At 45.0% G+C, this 15,684-nt stretch overlaps 1 protein-coding gene across 3 annotated transcripts; it reads right to left on the bottom strand.

The window, feature by feature from the left end:
- Window positions 1-5,898: 5,898 nt before the first annotated feature.
- LOC120059019 (zinc finger protein PLAGL2-like) lies at window positions 5,899-8,797 on the bottom strand. 3 transcript variants are annotated; one of them, XM_039007781.1, is made up of 3 exons: window positions 8,737-8,797; window positions 7,939-8,399; window positions 5,899-7,842 (listed from the first exon to the last, which is right to left on the bottom strand). In XM_039007781.1, exons 2-3 carry the CDS (start codon window positions 8,226-8,228, stop codon window positions 6,396-6,398), a joined length of 1,737 nt encoding a protein of 578 aa, XP_038863709.1. In that variant the 5' UTR covers window positions 8,229-8,399; window positions 8,737-8,797; the 3' UTR covers window positions 5,899-6,395. The 3 variants fall into 3 exon arrangements, with proteins under 3 accessions (XP_038863709.1, XP_038863710.1, XP_038863708.1); XM_039007782.1 differs by having other exon boundaries at window positions 7,939-8,396; XM_039007780.1 differs by lacking the exon at window positions 8,737-8,797 and adding an exon at window positions 8,516-8,607.
- Window positions 8,798-15,684: the final 6,887 nt, after the last annotated feature.

Genomic DNA, 15,684 nt, shown 5'->3' with positions numbered 1-15,684 from the left:
CTCCATGCTATATAAAATAGTGTAAGGATGACCTTTCCCCCCAGAGGTGGCTGTAATAAAGTACTAAACATCAAGTCGATGTCGCTAAACAAGATACACAAAGAGCTTGGAATGCAAGACTTACATTAAGATAAAAAATGTGTAAAACTACATGTGAATCTTGTCTTCGCCAGACAGTACCCAGTTTCTCACTAAAAAGCAAAAAAGCAGAAAGCATTAATGAAATCCAAAAAAAAAACGTTTTTCTGACTTAAAAATGGATTAAAGAATTCCCTTAAATTCTGTGTTCTGCACCTACTAGTACGGAGGAAAGGTGAAGACAAGTGCATCTCTAGTAGGCGCAGTCGAGGTAATGAACCAACAAGGCGCTGTAGCGAAAACATCCGCTCGGTCAAAGCTTAAGGTGAGATATCACTTCCACAACCGTTCATTAACGATGCTAATGAACTATCTGATGGTTTGAATCATAACACCACTGTCAGAGGTAGGCCTTCTCAGGAGTATCTCAGCAGAGGTTTAGCAGAGTCATCGCTCCAAAACAGGTGGGATGGATAAAATGATTAGGTCATCCTGATGAGACTGGAGAACTGCTGAAATACTCCTGATAAGGCCACTCCCCAAGGCTAGCTGTGCAAAACGTAGCAGCTACAGCTGCCTCCAACAAGTGCTTTAGTTTTATTAGAATTATTAGCATTTTAGAATTATTAGCATATCCATCTTCTCTGCTGTTATGTGTGGGGTGAGGTCTACTGTAAACTGTCATGTGTGGGGTGAGGTCTACTGTAAACTGTCATGTGTGGGGTGAGGTCTACTGTAAACTGTCATGTGTGGGGTGAGGTCTACTGTAAACTGTCATGTGTGGGGTGAGGTCTACTGTAAACTGTCATGTGTGGGGTGAGGTCTACTGTAAACTGTCATGTGTGTGGTGAGGTCTACTGTAAACTGTCATGTGTGGGGTGAGGTCTACTGTAAACTGTCATGTGTGGGGTGATGTCTACTGTAAACTGTCATGTGTGGGGTGAGGTCTACTGTAAACTGTCATGTGTGAGGTGATGTCTACTGTAAACTGTCATGTGTGGGGTGAGGTCTACTGTAAACTGTCATGTGTGGGGTGAGGTCTACTTTAAACTGTCATGTGTGAGGTGATGTCTACTGTAAACTGTCATGTGTGGGGTGAGGTCTACTGTAAACTGTCATGTGTGGGGTGAGGTCTACTGTAAACTGGGACAGATGGAAACTTGCCTTCTCTGTAGCAAGCCCTGTCTTGGCACAGCATGGTGAATACATGATCTTGTACAATATTAATTTCAAGAATGCCTGATTCTGTCTAGAAGCAAAAGTGTATTCTGTAGCTACTAGGCTGAGGTACAAGCCTTTTCCTGTCTAGAGACAACATGTATTCTGTACCTACTAGGCTGAGGTACAAGCCTTTTCCTGTCTAGAGACAACATGTACAAGCCTTTTCCTGTCTAGAGACAACATGTATTCTGTAGCTACTAGGCTGAGGTACAAGCCTTTTCCTGTCTAGAGACAACATGTACAAGCCTTTTCCTGTCTAGAGACAACATGTATTCTGTACCTACTAGGCTGAGGTACAAGCCTTTTCCTGTCTAGAGACAACATGTACAAGCCTTTTCCTGTCTAGAGACAACATGTATTCTGTACCTACTAGGCTGAGGTACAAGCCTTTTCCTGTCTAGAGACAACATGTACAAGCCTTTTCCTGTCTAGAGACAACATCTATTCTGTACCTACTAGGCTGAGGTACAAGCCTTTTCCTGTCTAGAGACAACACGTACAAGCCTTTTCCTGTCTAGAGACAACACGTACAAGCCTTTTCCTGTCTAGAGGCAACAGGTACAAGCCTTTTCCTGTCTAGAGGCAACATGTATTCTGTACCTACTAGGCTGAGGTACAAGCCTTTTCCTGTCTAGAGACAACATGTATTCTGTACCTACTAGGCTGAGGTACAAGCCTTTTCCTGTCTAGAGACAACATGTATTCTGTACCTACTAGGCTGAGGTACAAGCCTTTTCCTGTCCAGAGGCAACATGTATTCTGTACCTACTAGGCTGAGGTACAAGCCTTTTCCTGTCCAGAGGCAACATGTATTCTGTACCTACTAGGCTGAGGTACAAGCCTTTTCCTGTCCAGAGGCAACATGTATTCTGTACCTACTAGGCTGAGGTACAAGCCTTTTCAGTCATTTTTTTATTTTTATTTCACCTTTATTTTATCATGCATCAGACAGTTGTTATGGTTGCAAAATAAAAGTGCTTTAAAACTGGGTTCCCCAGATAATGTGCTGTTAAATGGAACTATGTCACATCTGTCAAAAAACAGGACCTAGTCTTTTTGACCTTGAAGAAGAGGTCAATCTGTTAGTTCTATTCCATATTGTGGATGTGACGTCCTAGGGACGATGATGTGTCATGCTCACCATGCTCTCTGAAAGGCAATTGGATTACAAATCTCTGTTACAAATACTTGGTTGTAGAATATTTTTTGTTGTTGTGTTAATTATATACAATTTCAATAGAGAAGGCAACGCTGGTTACCCAACAGGCCTGAGAGGGGAGTGGGGGCACATGAAAGAAGGTATTAGTGAAAAGTCTATAAAAAAAAATACTGTTTCTTTTGGAGGAGAAAAATACATAAAGATTGATCAAATCTACACATCAAACTAATGGCACATACATACACAGGATCAAATACAAAATTAAAAACATAGGAACATATAAGCTGAAATTGTAAAAGAAAAAAAAACTATTTTTTTTAAAGATTGAAAGTGCTAGAATTCAGATTAGCTCACAGAAACCCAGGGAGGACAAACTCAATGCCAATGGCCTTTTCTTTTTTATCAATAAATGCTCAATAAATGAATAAAAAGATAAATGCTAAATTTGAGTGCTAGAATTTTGGCTGGAATTGGATATAGCCATGGTCTTTGAAAATGTACACAAAAAAAAATCTATGTTTTAAGGATAGCTTTTAAACAATTATATAAATATTTATATCCAATTACCACTATAAGAAAGAGGCAAATTCTTTCAAAGATGCGAACCACATTTCTTCACGATCAATCATTAAATGTTCCTAATTTAGATAATTTCTCAGCCTAGTGGAAGTGTCATCATGAACTTCAGGGATTCATACCTGAACGTATTACTTCACAAGTATTGATTGGTAGTGGGGCTATGTCACAACCAAACAAATGTTTCTTTTAAATTGTATTTATTTTCACATATTTGTCATTTTATAGGTCAGTCTAATTAGCTGACTGAAGAGGCAATAGTAGGCTCTGGTCGGTTGGTCAATTTGAATAACAATTCTACCATTATTAAAATGAAATAATAAAATGTTTATTTTAATGAGCAATTGTGCAAGATTTTGTTTCCTCTCCCCAGGTTTTGGGAAGAAAAATCAAAAATCAAATGAGGTGATGTGTTGTGTTGTTTCAAGGTCCTGTTTTAACAAACAGAAAATAACATATCATATAACAACAACAAAACCACTAAGAAATATCCCAGTCAGTCGTCCCATGCTTTGAATGTCAAAGAGCAGGCTGGTGACTTGTTTGTTCTGGATATTGTGTATTTGTTTTAGACCCTTTCCTCCTGAATCTAGGAAGCAGCTGAGTGAGGAGTACAGAGAGGAAGGGAAACAGTTCAAATCTGTACTACTGTGCATGTTTACATCTTGCAATGTTGAAATGTTCTCTGTTCTACGGTTGCTGGGCAACCGTAGCTAAAAGCAGCAATTTGTTTTGTTTTGCTTATGTTACATAGTTTTAGTTTTTTTCTTTATACTTGAAACTACATGTTTACTAATAGTTGCATATGGACTGGGCTGAGTACTCAAACAGACAAAGTCAAGAGAGTTTGAAAGTTGCAAACCAAGAGAATAATATATTAATACTGTTAATATCAGTACTCTCAAGATGCACTTTGACTTTCTTTTGACTAATGGACTTTATATAACCCATGTGCTGGGTGTTCCAAAGCCTATCGATCTATCAATCATGATGTCTGAAGGAAAGTGAAACATATCATTCATTTGTTGGCCATACCAAAGACAGGACATATTTTCCATCATACAAATATCCCTTACGTGATACAGAGCACGTATTATAGTTTTACAACTTTGGGCGTAAGTTTTCAATAGGCTAGTGAATATGAAAAAGGCATCTTAAAATCAGACCGCTTAATCAGGTTATGTTTCAAACTGAGAAAATAGACTATCAACGGCAGTCATTCTTTTTAAAAGTCCTACGAGACGATCAAAGACGTCTATGTAAAATCCTACTGGATTATTATGCCACTAACAGCCTACTAACTACACATTTGTCAAAGTCAACAATCCAAGTTTTTGTTTTAGTAGTACATGAACAGATAAAGATTAAATAGAGCGGAGAAAGCTACAAGGGCAAAGCTAATACTTCATCCATTTTTTATCAATAAAATGCCAGATACAGACAAATGTAAACCTGCCACATTAAAAACACTTTGTTTTAATACGTCTACCTAAATACACCTTACTGAAATAAAAGCAATTCTAATGTTCATTTTTTGACGAGATATTTAATACACTGCACTAACATTCTTTTACATGTTTTCCTTAACTGTCGTCATTGTTATTTTTATTTTCTATTCACATATGTCAGGGTTATTATTACCATGCATCTAACAGACTGAATATATATTTGTTTTCATAAAAATTAAAATCAGTAATATATGAGGTGCTCTAGTCCCTCCTTGGGGGGCGAGGAAAAGGATGTGACATATTGTTACCATGGAGACTTCTTAAAAACCAATGCTGGAAGAATGACAGTTGAAGGAATGAAAATCCTCATGAGTCAAATAAGGACCTGTTTTCAAGAGCAGCTTTTATAGGAGGGGTATATCCTCCACATAGGGTCATCCTCACTGGCCCTGGTTGAGCAGGTCACGATTGTTAGGCCAAAGAGATTCCTAAAGTTAAAGAGACTTCTGCTAAAAAGTGCTGCTCTTGAGGAACCACATAAAACATGCATGACTTGGCATGTTTTCTACTGACTCAGCTATTTTCACATCTGCTTTTCATTAAATATGTGGGCGCTGTGTTTGGCGGCAGTGATTATCAACGTTAAAATCTACTCTCTGTTTTCACTTATCTTCTACTTTCTGCACAACTGATGAGTCTGAACAGTAATCAGTTATTCCAGTTTTTTTTAAGAGCACTTTTTCAAGACAGATATTTTTGTTGTGTGGTTGTAGCCTATATTGGAGGGTAATGTCCGTGGGGCAGTATCACTTTAGTCCTTCACTAATCTTTCCCCCCTGACGGTGATGATGACAGACAGGGTGTGTTTCTGGGTAGGTGGTTCAGACTTTTACACTCACATGAGAGACAACCTAGCATGTTCAGTCACATTTGAATAAGCAAGAAAATTATATTTCACCCACTTAAAAACTAGTGTTCTGGGTCACTAGGCTTCTGGGTAACAATATTTTTTTAAACAATTTTCTCTAAAATTAAGATTTTTTTCTTAATATTATGACTTTATAAAGTAACAATACCACGCCTTCAGGCCTGCAGATGCTGCCTCCTGACTACAGAATAGAGGGAGGTAAGTGATGAGGGGGGATAGGTTAGTGGTAGAGGTTAAAGAACTAATTCACGGCAACTCACAGTATTATACAGAGCCGTGATCACATGGAACTCCCTTCCATTTCCAGTTACTCAGCAAACAGAAGAATTACCTTTAAAAAAAAACGGATTAAACTAAATCTCATGGAATAGAGGGGACTGTGAGGTGACACACACACACACACACACACACACACACACACACACACACACACACACACACACACACACACACACACACACACACACACACACACACACACACCACACACCACACACACACCACACACACACACACACAAACACACAGACACTCTTAACACACACATTATATTTTAGATGTATTGTTTGTACATCGTTGTATTTTAATGTGACTGTCCCTGTGTATCAGTGTATCAGTGTTTTGTTACTTGTCGTGTTTTTTGTGTAACCCAGGAAGAGTATCTGCTGATTCTGCAAGAGCTAAATGGAAATCCAGCTAAACAAACAACAACAAAGCGAGAGGGATTCAATCATCATAGCTAAAGGATAGAAAGAATGGCCGAATAAAAGCTCCTTAGTTTGAAAGTTTCTCATCTTTTCCTTTTGTTTCAATAAAGGGTTTAGTTTCCTCTGGAGCTCAATCAAAAGCTTTTATGCACTTCAATTAAGGCTTCTAAGTGTTCAAGTGTTGTTATGTCCACCCTTGCAGCCAGCAGGCCCCTTGGCCCCTGGGTGTGAGGCAGTGAGCTGAGGATAATGGCGTAGGGGCCGGGCCTGGGGGCCCCTCATTGGAAGGCCTGGTGAAAGCGAGGCAGGGTGGTCGTGCTGAGGCTGGAGCTAAACACTGGCGGGAGAGGGTGCAGGGGCCCTAGACCCAGGCCCCCGCTGGAGCCCTGCTGCTCCTGAGGTTGAGGTTGCAAAGAGGTATGGGTAGGGTTAGCAGCTGTGGCAGCGGCGTGGTGCTCAGTGCCACGCAAGGATGACGATGACGAAGAGGAGGCAGCAGATGAGGTGTACCCCATGACTAGTCCTGCTGTGCTGATGGGGGCGTTGTAGGGGGGCAGGTTGAGGGGCAGGAAGCCCAGCAGGTGAGAGAAGTCCATGTTAGCAGTGCACAGAGACTCAGCGATGACAGCAGGGCTCTTGGACAGGAGGGGGCCACCACACAGCTCGTCTGTCAGGCCTGAGGGGTGCTCTAGTCCCTCCTTGGGGGGCGAGGCAGCAGCATGATGATGATCGCCTGAGTGGTGGCCCGGCAGCCCACTCTGCAGATCCATGAGAAAGCTCTCCATCTCCACTTTGAGGGGCTTGTCCAGCAGGTATGAGGTAGATCCCAGCTGGTACTTGGGCGGCGGCTGGGCGTGCTGTTGCTGCTGGTGCTGTTGGGGCTGCTGCAGGTGGGGCAGCGGGGGGGAGTTTTGGATGTGGTGGTGATGGTGGTGGTGGTGGTGGTGGTGGTGCGGGGGATGGAGGGGGGGCTCCATGTGGCAGCCCATCCCCATGGCAGTGGACAGGGAGCCAGGCATCAGAGAGTGGTGGTGGCCCACCTCAGGGTTGGACATGGCCTGGAGGTGGTGGGGGTTGTACATGCCCATGGGGAAGGAGGTGCCGCTGGGGAACGGCTTGGCCAGCATGTGGTCTTTGTTGGAACCCATGCTGCATATCATGGGGCTGAGCTCCTCTTTGACAGTGCAGGGGGAGGAGCCAGAGCCCAGCATGCCTTGCATGTCCAGAGGCTCCGTCTTTATCTTCAGCAGCTCCTGAGAGTGGCTCTTCTTCACATGCCGCGTCAGGTGGTCCTTCCTGCCGAAGCGCTGGGCGCAGTACTGACACAGGAAGTCCTTTCTGCCGGTGTGGACCACCATGTGGCGACGCACGTCCTTCCGTGTGTAGAAGCGGCGGTCACAGTGGTCGCACGGGTGCTTCTTCTCCTTGGCACCTCCGGAGGACTTGCCCGAGTGGCTCTTGAGATGCTCCAGCAGGGCAGGGGTAGTCTCGTAGCTCTGCAGGCACACCTTACAGGTGAGGTCCCCAGCCGTGGCTGAATGCATGGCCACATGACGCTTGTAGCCCAGCTTGGTGTTGTAGTGCTTGCCACATTCCTCACACTTGAAGGCCTCTTTGTTGGGGTCATGGGTCTGCAGGTGGTTCTTCAGGTGATCTTTGCGGTGAAACATTTTCTCGCAGAACGAGCACTGGTGAGTTTTCTGTGGAGAATGTGTGGCCATATGCCTGGATAACGAAGAGAGTACAGTATGAGAGAAAAGTTAGTCAGTGAAAGTGTTTTAGAGGAACTGTTTAAAAACTCTTGGTGGAGTGATGTTTTACCTGAACAGTTTATATTTGGAGCTGAAGGCCTTAGGACAATGTGGCTGGGAACAGTGGAATGGTTTCTCTCCCGTGTGACAGAAGGCGTGAAGCCGAAGCTTATCCTGCGAACAAAACCAAGTCCCACACACCAAACACTCGTTGCCGCTGGCTCGCTCTTCCCTCTCCCTCTCTCTGTCTGTGCGTGGCAGGGTAGTGTCGCTGTACAGCTTGGCAGCGGCTAGTCGTTCCTCGTCCTCCGGCGTCAGTGCTGTAATATGGCGTGGAGCATCGGCGGCACCAGCTGCCATGGCAGCCCTAGGGTGCTGTTGCCATGAAATCCCGGCCGTGGCTTCCCTGCCTTCCAGGCTCTACGTGGGGTGTGGTGGAGTGCAGTGAAGGGCGTACTCCAGGCAGGGCTGGGTAGGGCTTAGGAGGGTTACGGTCTGGGCCTCAGATAGTGCTGCTGTTGTCAATGTCTGCTGAAAAAACAAAAGTATTTGTGTACTTGTTGTTGCACTATGATGTGAGAGTGCAACTGTGAACATTTTCAAAGTCCAGACTTATTTCAATGGTGGTGCGAGAAAGCAAAGATAACCTCTCTCCTCCTTTCCAGAACGGGTCTTCCTTCTGTCTATGGATCTCTCTCTCTCTCTCTCTCTCTCTCTCTCTCTCTCTCTCTCTCTCTCTCTCTCTCTGTCTCTGTCTCTGTCTCTGTCTCTCTGTCTCTGTCTCTCTGTCTCTGTCTCTGTCTCTCTGTCTCTGTCTCTCTGTCTCTGTCTCTGTCTCTGTCTCTCTGTCTCTGTCTCTCTCTCTCACCCAGTCCCAACAGCTATGGTTGGGGGTGAGTAGGAAATGTTGCTCTGCATCTTTATTCCCCTGTAAAGAAAAGAAAAAGCAATGAATTAGTATGTGAATACTCTTTCTCCTATTTAAGTGTATTCATGTATTTTTTAGCCAATGACCCAATAAAGAATATTCATTATTCAATCTGTATCTCCGAAGGTTTGCTTTAAAATGTAAAGCTAATGATTCAATCCGTGTCGCTGAAGATCTGCAATAAAATTTAAAGGTAATTTCCGATTGAACAGACATATGCAGCGTTTCACACGGGGGACCAGTATGAAAAGAAAATATGAAAATGTATGAACTCTCTACTGTAAGTCGCTCTGGACAAGAACGACTGCTTAAATGACTAAAAATGTTTAAAAAGAAGAATGTAAAATGAATCCACCCCCCAAATCTGAGCCTATGGACTGATATAGTTTTTCTGCTATGAAAATGGAAAAACAGATTTGACTTGTGACTTTGACAGAGCAGAGTTCCAGTCCAAACACCCGTTGGACACTAGGGGGCACTAAAGGACAATGTGGCATCGTGGTACACAACTACAAAGTGACTAATAGGAACCTCTGTTTGAGACAGTTCATTCCCAGTCGTTGAGTCATTCAGCCATTCCACTCGTCACAGTATTCATCTATGTAAAATGTCAACGTCTTATCCACTGAACGTTAGCCACGCGTTACCACGTATAGCACATTGCTGTTGTGTGCTTGGCTTCATACATGTCCTCATCATGTCGTGTGACTCCCCCCCCCCCCCCCCCCCCCCCCCAAAAAAAAATGTGGGTGCATAAAGCAGGCATTGTGTGTGTGTGTGTGTGTGTACATGCATGTACATGTTATGAAGCTGGATAAGGCTCACATAATCCCACAGAAAACAGTGAATCACACGCAGCCCCAGGGTATGAGGGGGGGGGGTTACCATAAATGAACCGGTTGCTGCGGTACCAGTCTATCTGCCTAAATTCATCAGATTCCTCAAAACTACTGTAAAAGTCCCTTTAAATAGGAACAACACTTGTTTAATAAGGTCAGTTGAAAATGAAAAGCGTTTCAGAATGATACTGTAACTACATGTCTGGATACAGTTTCATTCCTCAGTGATATTTCATATAATAATAATAGTAGCCATTTAACAGACGCTTTTATCCAAAGCCACTTACAGTCACGTCAAGCATACATTTCTTACACCATCCAAGTAACACTGTTACACCATGTCTTTAAGTCACCTCTGCTGTCACCTCCGTGGCCTCTAGGACCCCTCTCCTTCCACACAGCTAAGTCACATGGTCAAGTCCAAGGTCACCCTGGTCTGGCTCCCACTAACCACACTGTCACCTGTGCCCCCACACTTGATATACACACAGGAAACTGTTGAGAGTCAAAAACCCAGCAGTGTTGCAGTTCTTGACACAAACCGGTGCACCTGGCACCTACTACAATAGCCCACTCAAAGCACTTAAATCTTTTGTCTTGCCCATTCACCCTCTGAATGGCACACATACATAATCCATGTCTCAATTGTCACAAGGCCTAAAAAAATTTTTTTATTTGACCTGCTTCCTCCCCTTCATCTACACTGATTAAAGTGGATTTAACAAGAGACATCAATAAGGGATCATAGCTTTCACCTGGATTCACCTGGTCAGTCTATGTCATGTTCAGAATGTTTTGTACACTCAGTGTAAATAAGTGTGTGCATACACATACAACACACACGACACACGCACGACACACAGACACGCACGAAACACACACACACACATACGACACACACACACACACACACATACGACACACACACACTAACCCAGTTCCCTCTACCCCGTCTCTGTTGATAGGTGCAGTGTGATCTCTGGGATTCTCTGAGACACTGACTGGGTACAGGTTTGAATGGTATGAATAAATGACATTAGTACGCGTGTGTATATAGATGTGGTTTAAGAGTAGTTGACAGCTGTGTTGGGGAGCTCATTACACAGCAGGATGGGTTCGGGTGACACTCCTCCCACTGACCAGCCCCAGGAAGTCCTGGTCTATTGTGGAGCCGCACAACAACGCACATTCCTGGTCGGCATCACACGGCGTCCACTACACCTCACACCATGACCCCTGACCCCTGACAATTCTAGTCCTGCATCACACGGAGTACACTACACCTCACACCATGACCCCTGACCCGACAGTTCTAGTCCTGCATCACACGGAGTACACTACACCTCACACCATGACCCCTGACCCCTGACAGTTCTAGTCCTGCATCACACGGAGTACACTACACCTCACACCATGACCCCTGACAGTTCTAGTCCTGCATCACACGGAGTACACTACACCTCACACCATGACCCCTGACCTCTGACAGTTCTAGTCCTGCATCACACGGAGTACACTACACCTCACACCATGACCCCTGACCCCTGACAGTTCTAGTCCTGCATCACACGGCGTACACTACACCTCACACCATGACCCCTGACCCCTGACAGTTCTAGTCCTGCATCACACGGAGTACACTACACCTCACACCATGACCCCTGACAGTTCTAGTCCTGCATCACACGGCGTACACTACACCTCACACCATGACCCCTGACCCCTGACAGTTCTAGTCCTGCATCACACGGAGTACACTACACCTCACACCATGACCCCTGACCCCTGACAGTTCTAGTCCTGCATCACACGGCGTACACTACACCTCACACCATGACCCCTGACCCCTGCCAGTTCTAGTACTGCATCACACGGCGTCCACTACACCTCACACCATGACCCCTGACAGTTCTAGTCCTGCATCACGACGTACACTACACCTCACACCGTGACCCCTGACCCCTGCCCCGCCGGTCCTAGGCATTACATACCTAACATCCAATAACTAACGCTTCCTACATCAAAACACCTAGCATCTACACCAGGACTCAACAACAAGACTCGTTTCTGCTATGTCATGTAATCATCTCAGGACTAATAACAAACCACCAACACGTAACTGAGCTCCACATAAGACCTCTTCATCAGCCCCGTAATATATAGTAGTAACCAACACCTCCATCAATCCCTACCTAGAACTATCCCACCATCTAACATAATGACCTCCTGAAACCTCCTGAAATCCCCATGCTCTCTCCATCTCTGAGAGAGTAAAATGTAAAATGTACAAGTCCCATTGTAAAAACCTGCCCACACATCAGTACAGTCCGTGCAGTGAAACCATACAGGTCGTTTTCTGTCATTTATCAACCACTAACAGCTTCATACTGTGTGTGGCCCTTCTGCTCTTTGATATGTGTATGAGCTATACACGCTATGTTCCTCTGATGATTTAAATGTCCTTTACTTTGTTCTTTATTTGTCTTTGTTCGTTTCCCCTGACCCATCAGGCTCCGCCCCTCGCCCTCCCCGGCAGGGACCACAGTATTGGCACCAGATGCCCGCCCCCGTTCATATTCAAGTACTTCAAGCAACAAAATGGTGCCAATCTCTCAACCACCTAACCTTCCAAGTAGTCAGAGAGGGTAGTCAGGGAGGTAGTCAGGAGGGTAGTCGGGAGAGTAGTCGGGAGAGTAGTCAGGGAGGTAGTCGGGAGAGTAGTCGGGAGGGTAGTCGGGAGGTAGTCGGGAGAGTAGTCGGGAGAGTAGTCAGGGAGGTAGTCGGGAGGGTAGTCAGGGCGGTAGTCAGGGCGGTAGTCGGGAGGGTAGTCAGAGAGGTAGTCGGGAGGGTAGTCAGGGAGGGTAGTCAGGGAGGTAGTCGGGAGGGTAGTCGGGAGGTAGTCAGGGAGGTAGTCGGGAGGGTAGTCAGGGCAGTAGTCGGGAGGGTAGTCGGGAGGGTAGTCGGGAGGGTAGTCAGGGAGGTAGTCGGGAGGTAGTTAGGGAGGGTAGTCAGGGAGGGTAGTCAGGGAGGTAGTCAGGAGGTAGTCGGGAGAGTAGTCAGGGAGGTAGTCGGGAGGTAGTCAGGGAGGTAGTCGGGGGAGTAGTCGGGGGAGTAGTCAGGAGGGTAGTCAGGGAGGTAGTCAGGAGAGTAGTCAGGAGAGTAGTCAGGAGAGTAGTCAGGAGGGTAGTCAGGATGGTAGTCAGGAGGGTAGTCAGGGAGGTAGTCGGGAGAGTAGTCAGGGAGGTAGTCAGGGAGGTAGTTGGGAGGTAGTCAGGGAGGTAGTTGGGAGGGTAGTCAGGATAGTAGTCAGGAGGGTAGTCAGGGAGGTAGTCAGGGAGGTAGTCAGGGAGGTAGTCAGGATAGTAGTCAGGAGGGTAGTCAGGAGAGTAGTCAGGGAGGTAGTTGGGAGGTAGTCAGGAGGGTAGTCAGGAGGGTAGTCAGGATAGTAGTCAGGGAGGTAGTTGGGAGGTAGTCAGGAGGGTAGTCAGGAGGGTAGTCAGGAGGGTAGTCAGGAGATAGTCAGGGAGGTAGTCAGGGAGGTAGTTGGGAGGTAGTCAGGGAGGTAGTCAGGGAGGTAGTCAGGAGGGTAGTCAGGGAGGGTAGTCAGGAGGGTAGTCAGGAGGGTAGTCAGGGAGGGTAGTCAGGGTAGGGTAGGAGGGTAGTCAGGATAGCCATAGCAAAGCAGAGTGAAGCACCGCACACAATGCTTTCCCACTGGGCGCACACTGGCTGAATCAACGCTGATGTCTGAGGATGGAAATGGTAGCTGCCCAAACGGTACTGTATATTCACTGTGAATGTCTATAAATAATAAACCTATGCACAATGATTTCATCATGTGGTAGCATTGTCTACCCAGGAGCATTGTAAAGCATTGTCTACCCAGGAGCAGAGTAAAGCATTGTCTACCCAGGAGCAGAGTAAAGCATTGTCTACCCAGGAGCAGAGTAAAGCATTGTCTACCCAGGAGCAGAGTAAAGCATTGTCTACCCAGGAGCAGAGTAAAGCATTGTCTACCCAGGAGCAGAGTAAAGCATTGTCTACCCAGGAGCAGAGTAAAGCATTGTCTACCCAGGAGCAGAGTAAAGCATTGTCTACCCAGGAGCAGAGTAAAGCATTGTCTACCCAGGAGCAGAGTAAAGCATTGTCTACCCAGGGGCAGAGTAAAGCATTGTCTACCCAGGGGCAGAGTAAAGCATTGTCTACCCAGGGGCAGAGTAAAACATTGTCTACCCAGGAGCAGAGTAAAGCATTGTCTACCCAGGGGCAGAGTAAAACATTGTCTACCCAGGAGCAGAGTAAAGCATTGTCTACCCAGGGGCAGAGTAAAACATTGTCTACCCAGGAGCAGAGTAAAGCATTGTCTACCCAGGGGCAGAGTAATCTACTGTCCACGCTGACAATTGTCAGTGCTGAGTGTTTCCATGCATTGCAGACAAAAATAGAATCTACTGAGATAGCAAATCAACATCCAGGAAGAGTATCGCATCACAGGTCCATTTCAAACAGGCCAAAACAACAACTACCCCCTGACAGAAAACTACACAGACAGCAGGATGTTGTTTAACAAGACTACCATGTATAAAAAGGTTTCTCTATGAGAAAACCCTTTCACATGCAACTGTCTAGTCTAAAACCTAGAACCTAGTCTAACTGTAGTCTAAAACCTAGAACCTAGTCTAACTGTAGTCTAAAACCTAGAACCTAGTCTAACTGTCTAGTCTAAAACCTAGAACCTAGTCTAACTGTAGTCTAAAACCTAGAACCTAGTCTAACTGTAGTCTAAAACCTAGAACCTAGTCTAACTGTCTAGTCTAAAACCTAGAACCTAGTCTAACTGTCTAGTCTAAAACCTAGAACCTAGTCTAACTGTAGTCTAAAACCTAGAACCTAGTCTAACTGTAGTCTAAAACCTAGAACCTAGTCTAACTGTCTAGTCTAAAACCTAGAACCTAGTCTAACTGTCTAGTCTAAAACCTAGAACCTAGTCTAACTGTCTCGTCTAAAACCTAGAACCTAGTCTAACTGTCTAGTCTAAAACCTAGAACCTAGTCTAACTGTAGTCTAAAACCTAGAACCTAGTCTAACTGTAGTCTAAAACCTAGAACCTAGTCTAACTGTCTCGTCTAAAACCTAGAACCTAGTCTAACTGTCTAGTCTAAAACCTAGAACCTAGTCTAACTGTCTAGTCTAAAACCTAGAACCTAGTCTAACTGTCTAGTCTAAAACCTAGAACCTAGTCTAACTGTCTAGTCTAAAACCTAGAACCTAGTCTAACTGTAGTCTAAAACCTAGAACCTAGTCTAACTGTCTAGTCTAAAACCTAGAACTTTGTCTATCTGTAGTCTAAAACCTAGAACCTGGTCTAACTGTAGTCTAAAACCTAGAACCTAGTCTGACTGTAGTCTAAAACCTAGAACCTAGTCTAACTGTCGTCTAAAACCTAGAATATAGTCTAACTGTCTAGTCTAAAACCTAGAACCTAGTCTAACTGTCTAGTCTAAAACCTAGAACCTAATCTAACTGTAGTCTAAAACCTAGAATCTAGTCTAACTGTCTAGTCTAAAACCTAGAACCTAGTCTAACTGTAGTCTAAAACCTAGAACCTAGTCTAACTGTCTAGTCTAAAACCTAGAACCTAGTCTAACTGTAGTCTAAAACCTAGAACCTAATCTAACTGTAGTCTAAAACCTAGAACAGAAATTCCCTTCCACTTTCCAACTGTTCCAAGTGTCTTTGGTTTTGTCCAAGATGAAAGAGCTTCCACATTCCTTTCCTTTGGGGTCAGGGGTCATCTTGTACACTGCTCTGGCTCCTGCATGTGGAGTTGTTTTAACCCTTTCACAGTCACACTGCTGAAATGAGGGGCGCTAGGCAGAACTAGGCCTGAGGGCACAGAGTAGTCAGGGCAGTGAGAGCTGTGAGAGCTGTGAGAGCAGAGGGCCTGAGGCTACAGAACCTGCTCAACTAAACCACTGAGATAAATATAGAATATAGAAACTGAGTTCAGCTTCCTGAGCTTAGGTGACAACAGCCGCACTCACCAGGG

Source organism: Salvelinus namaycush, chromosome 14 (assembly GCF_016432855.1).
Source record: "Salvelinus namaycush isolate Seneca chromosome 14, SaNama_1.0, whole genome shotgun sequence".
Classification (NCBI taxonomy): domain Eukaryota; kingdom Metazoa; phylum Chordata; class Actinopteri; order Salmoniformes; family Salmonidae; genus Salvelinus; species Salvelinus namaycush.
The sequence above is the reverse complement of the archived record's forward strand: the minus strand, read 5'-3'. Positions and strand labels throughout refer to the sequence as shown.

Coding starts and splice junctions, on each gene's coding strand:
- LOC120059019 (XM_039007781.1), bottom strand. CDS start 8,228: ATGGCAGCTGGTGCCGCCGATGCTCCACGCCATATTACAGCACTGACG. Junction 7,843..7,938: donor TCCAAATATAAACTGTTCAG/GTAAAACATCAC, acceptor TTCGTTATCCAG/GCATATGGCCACACATTCTC.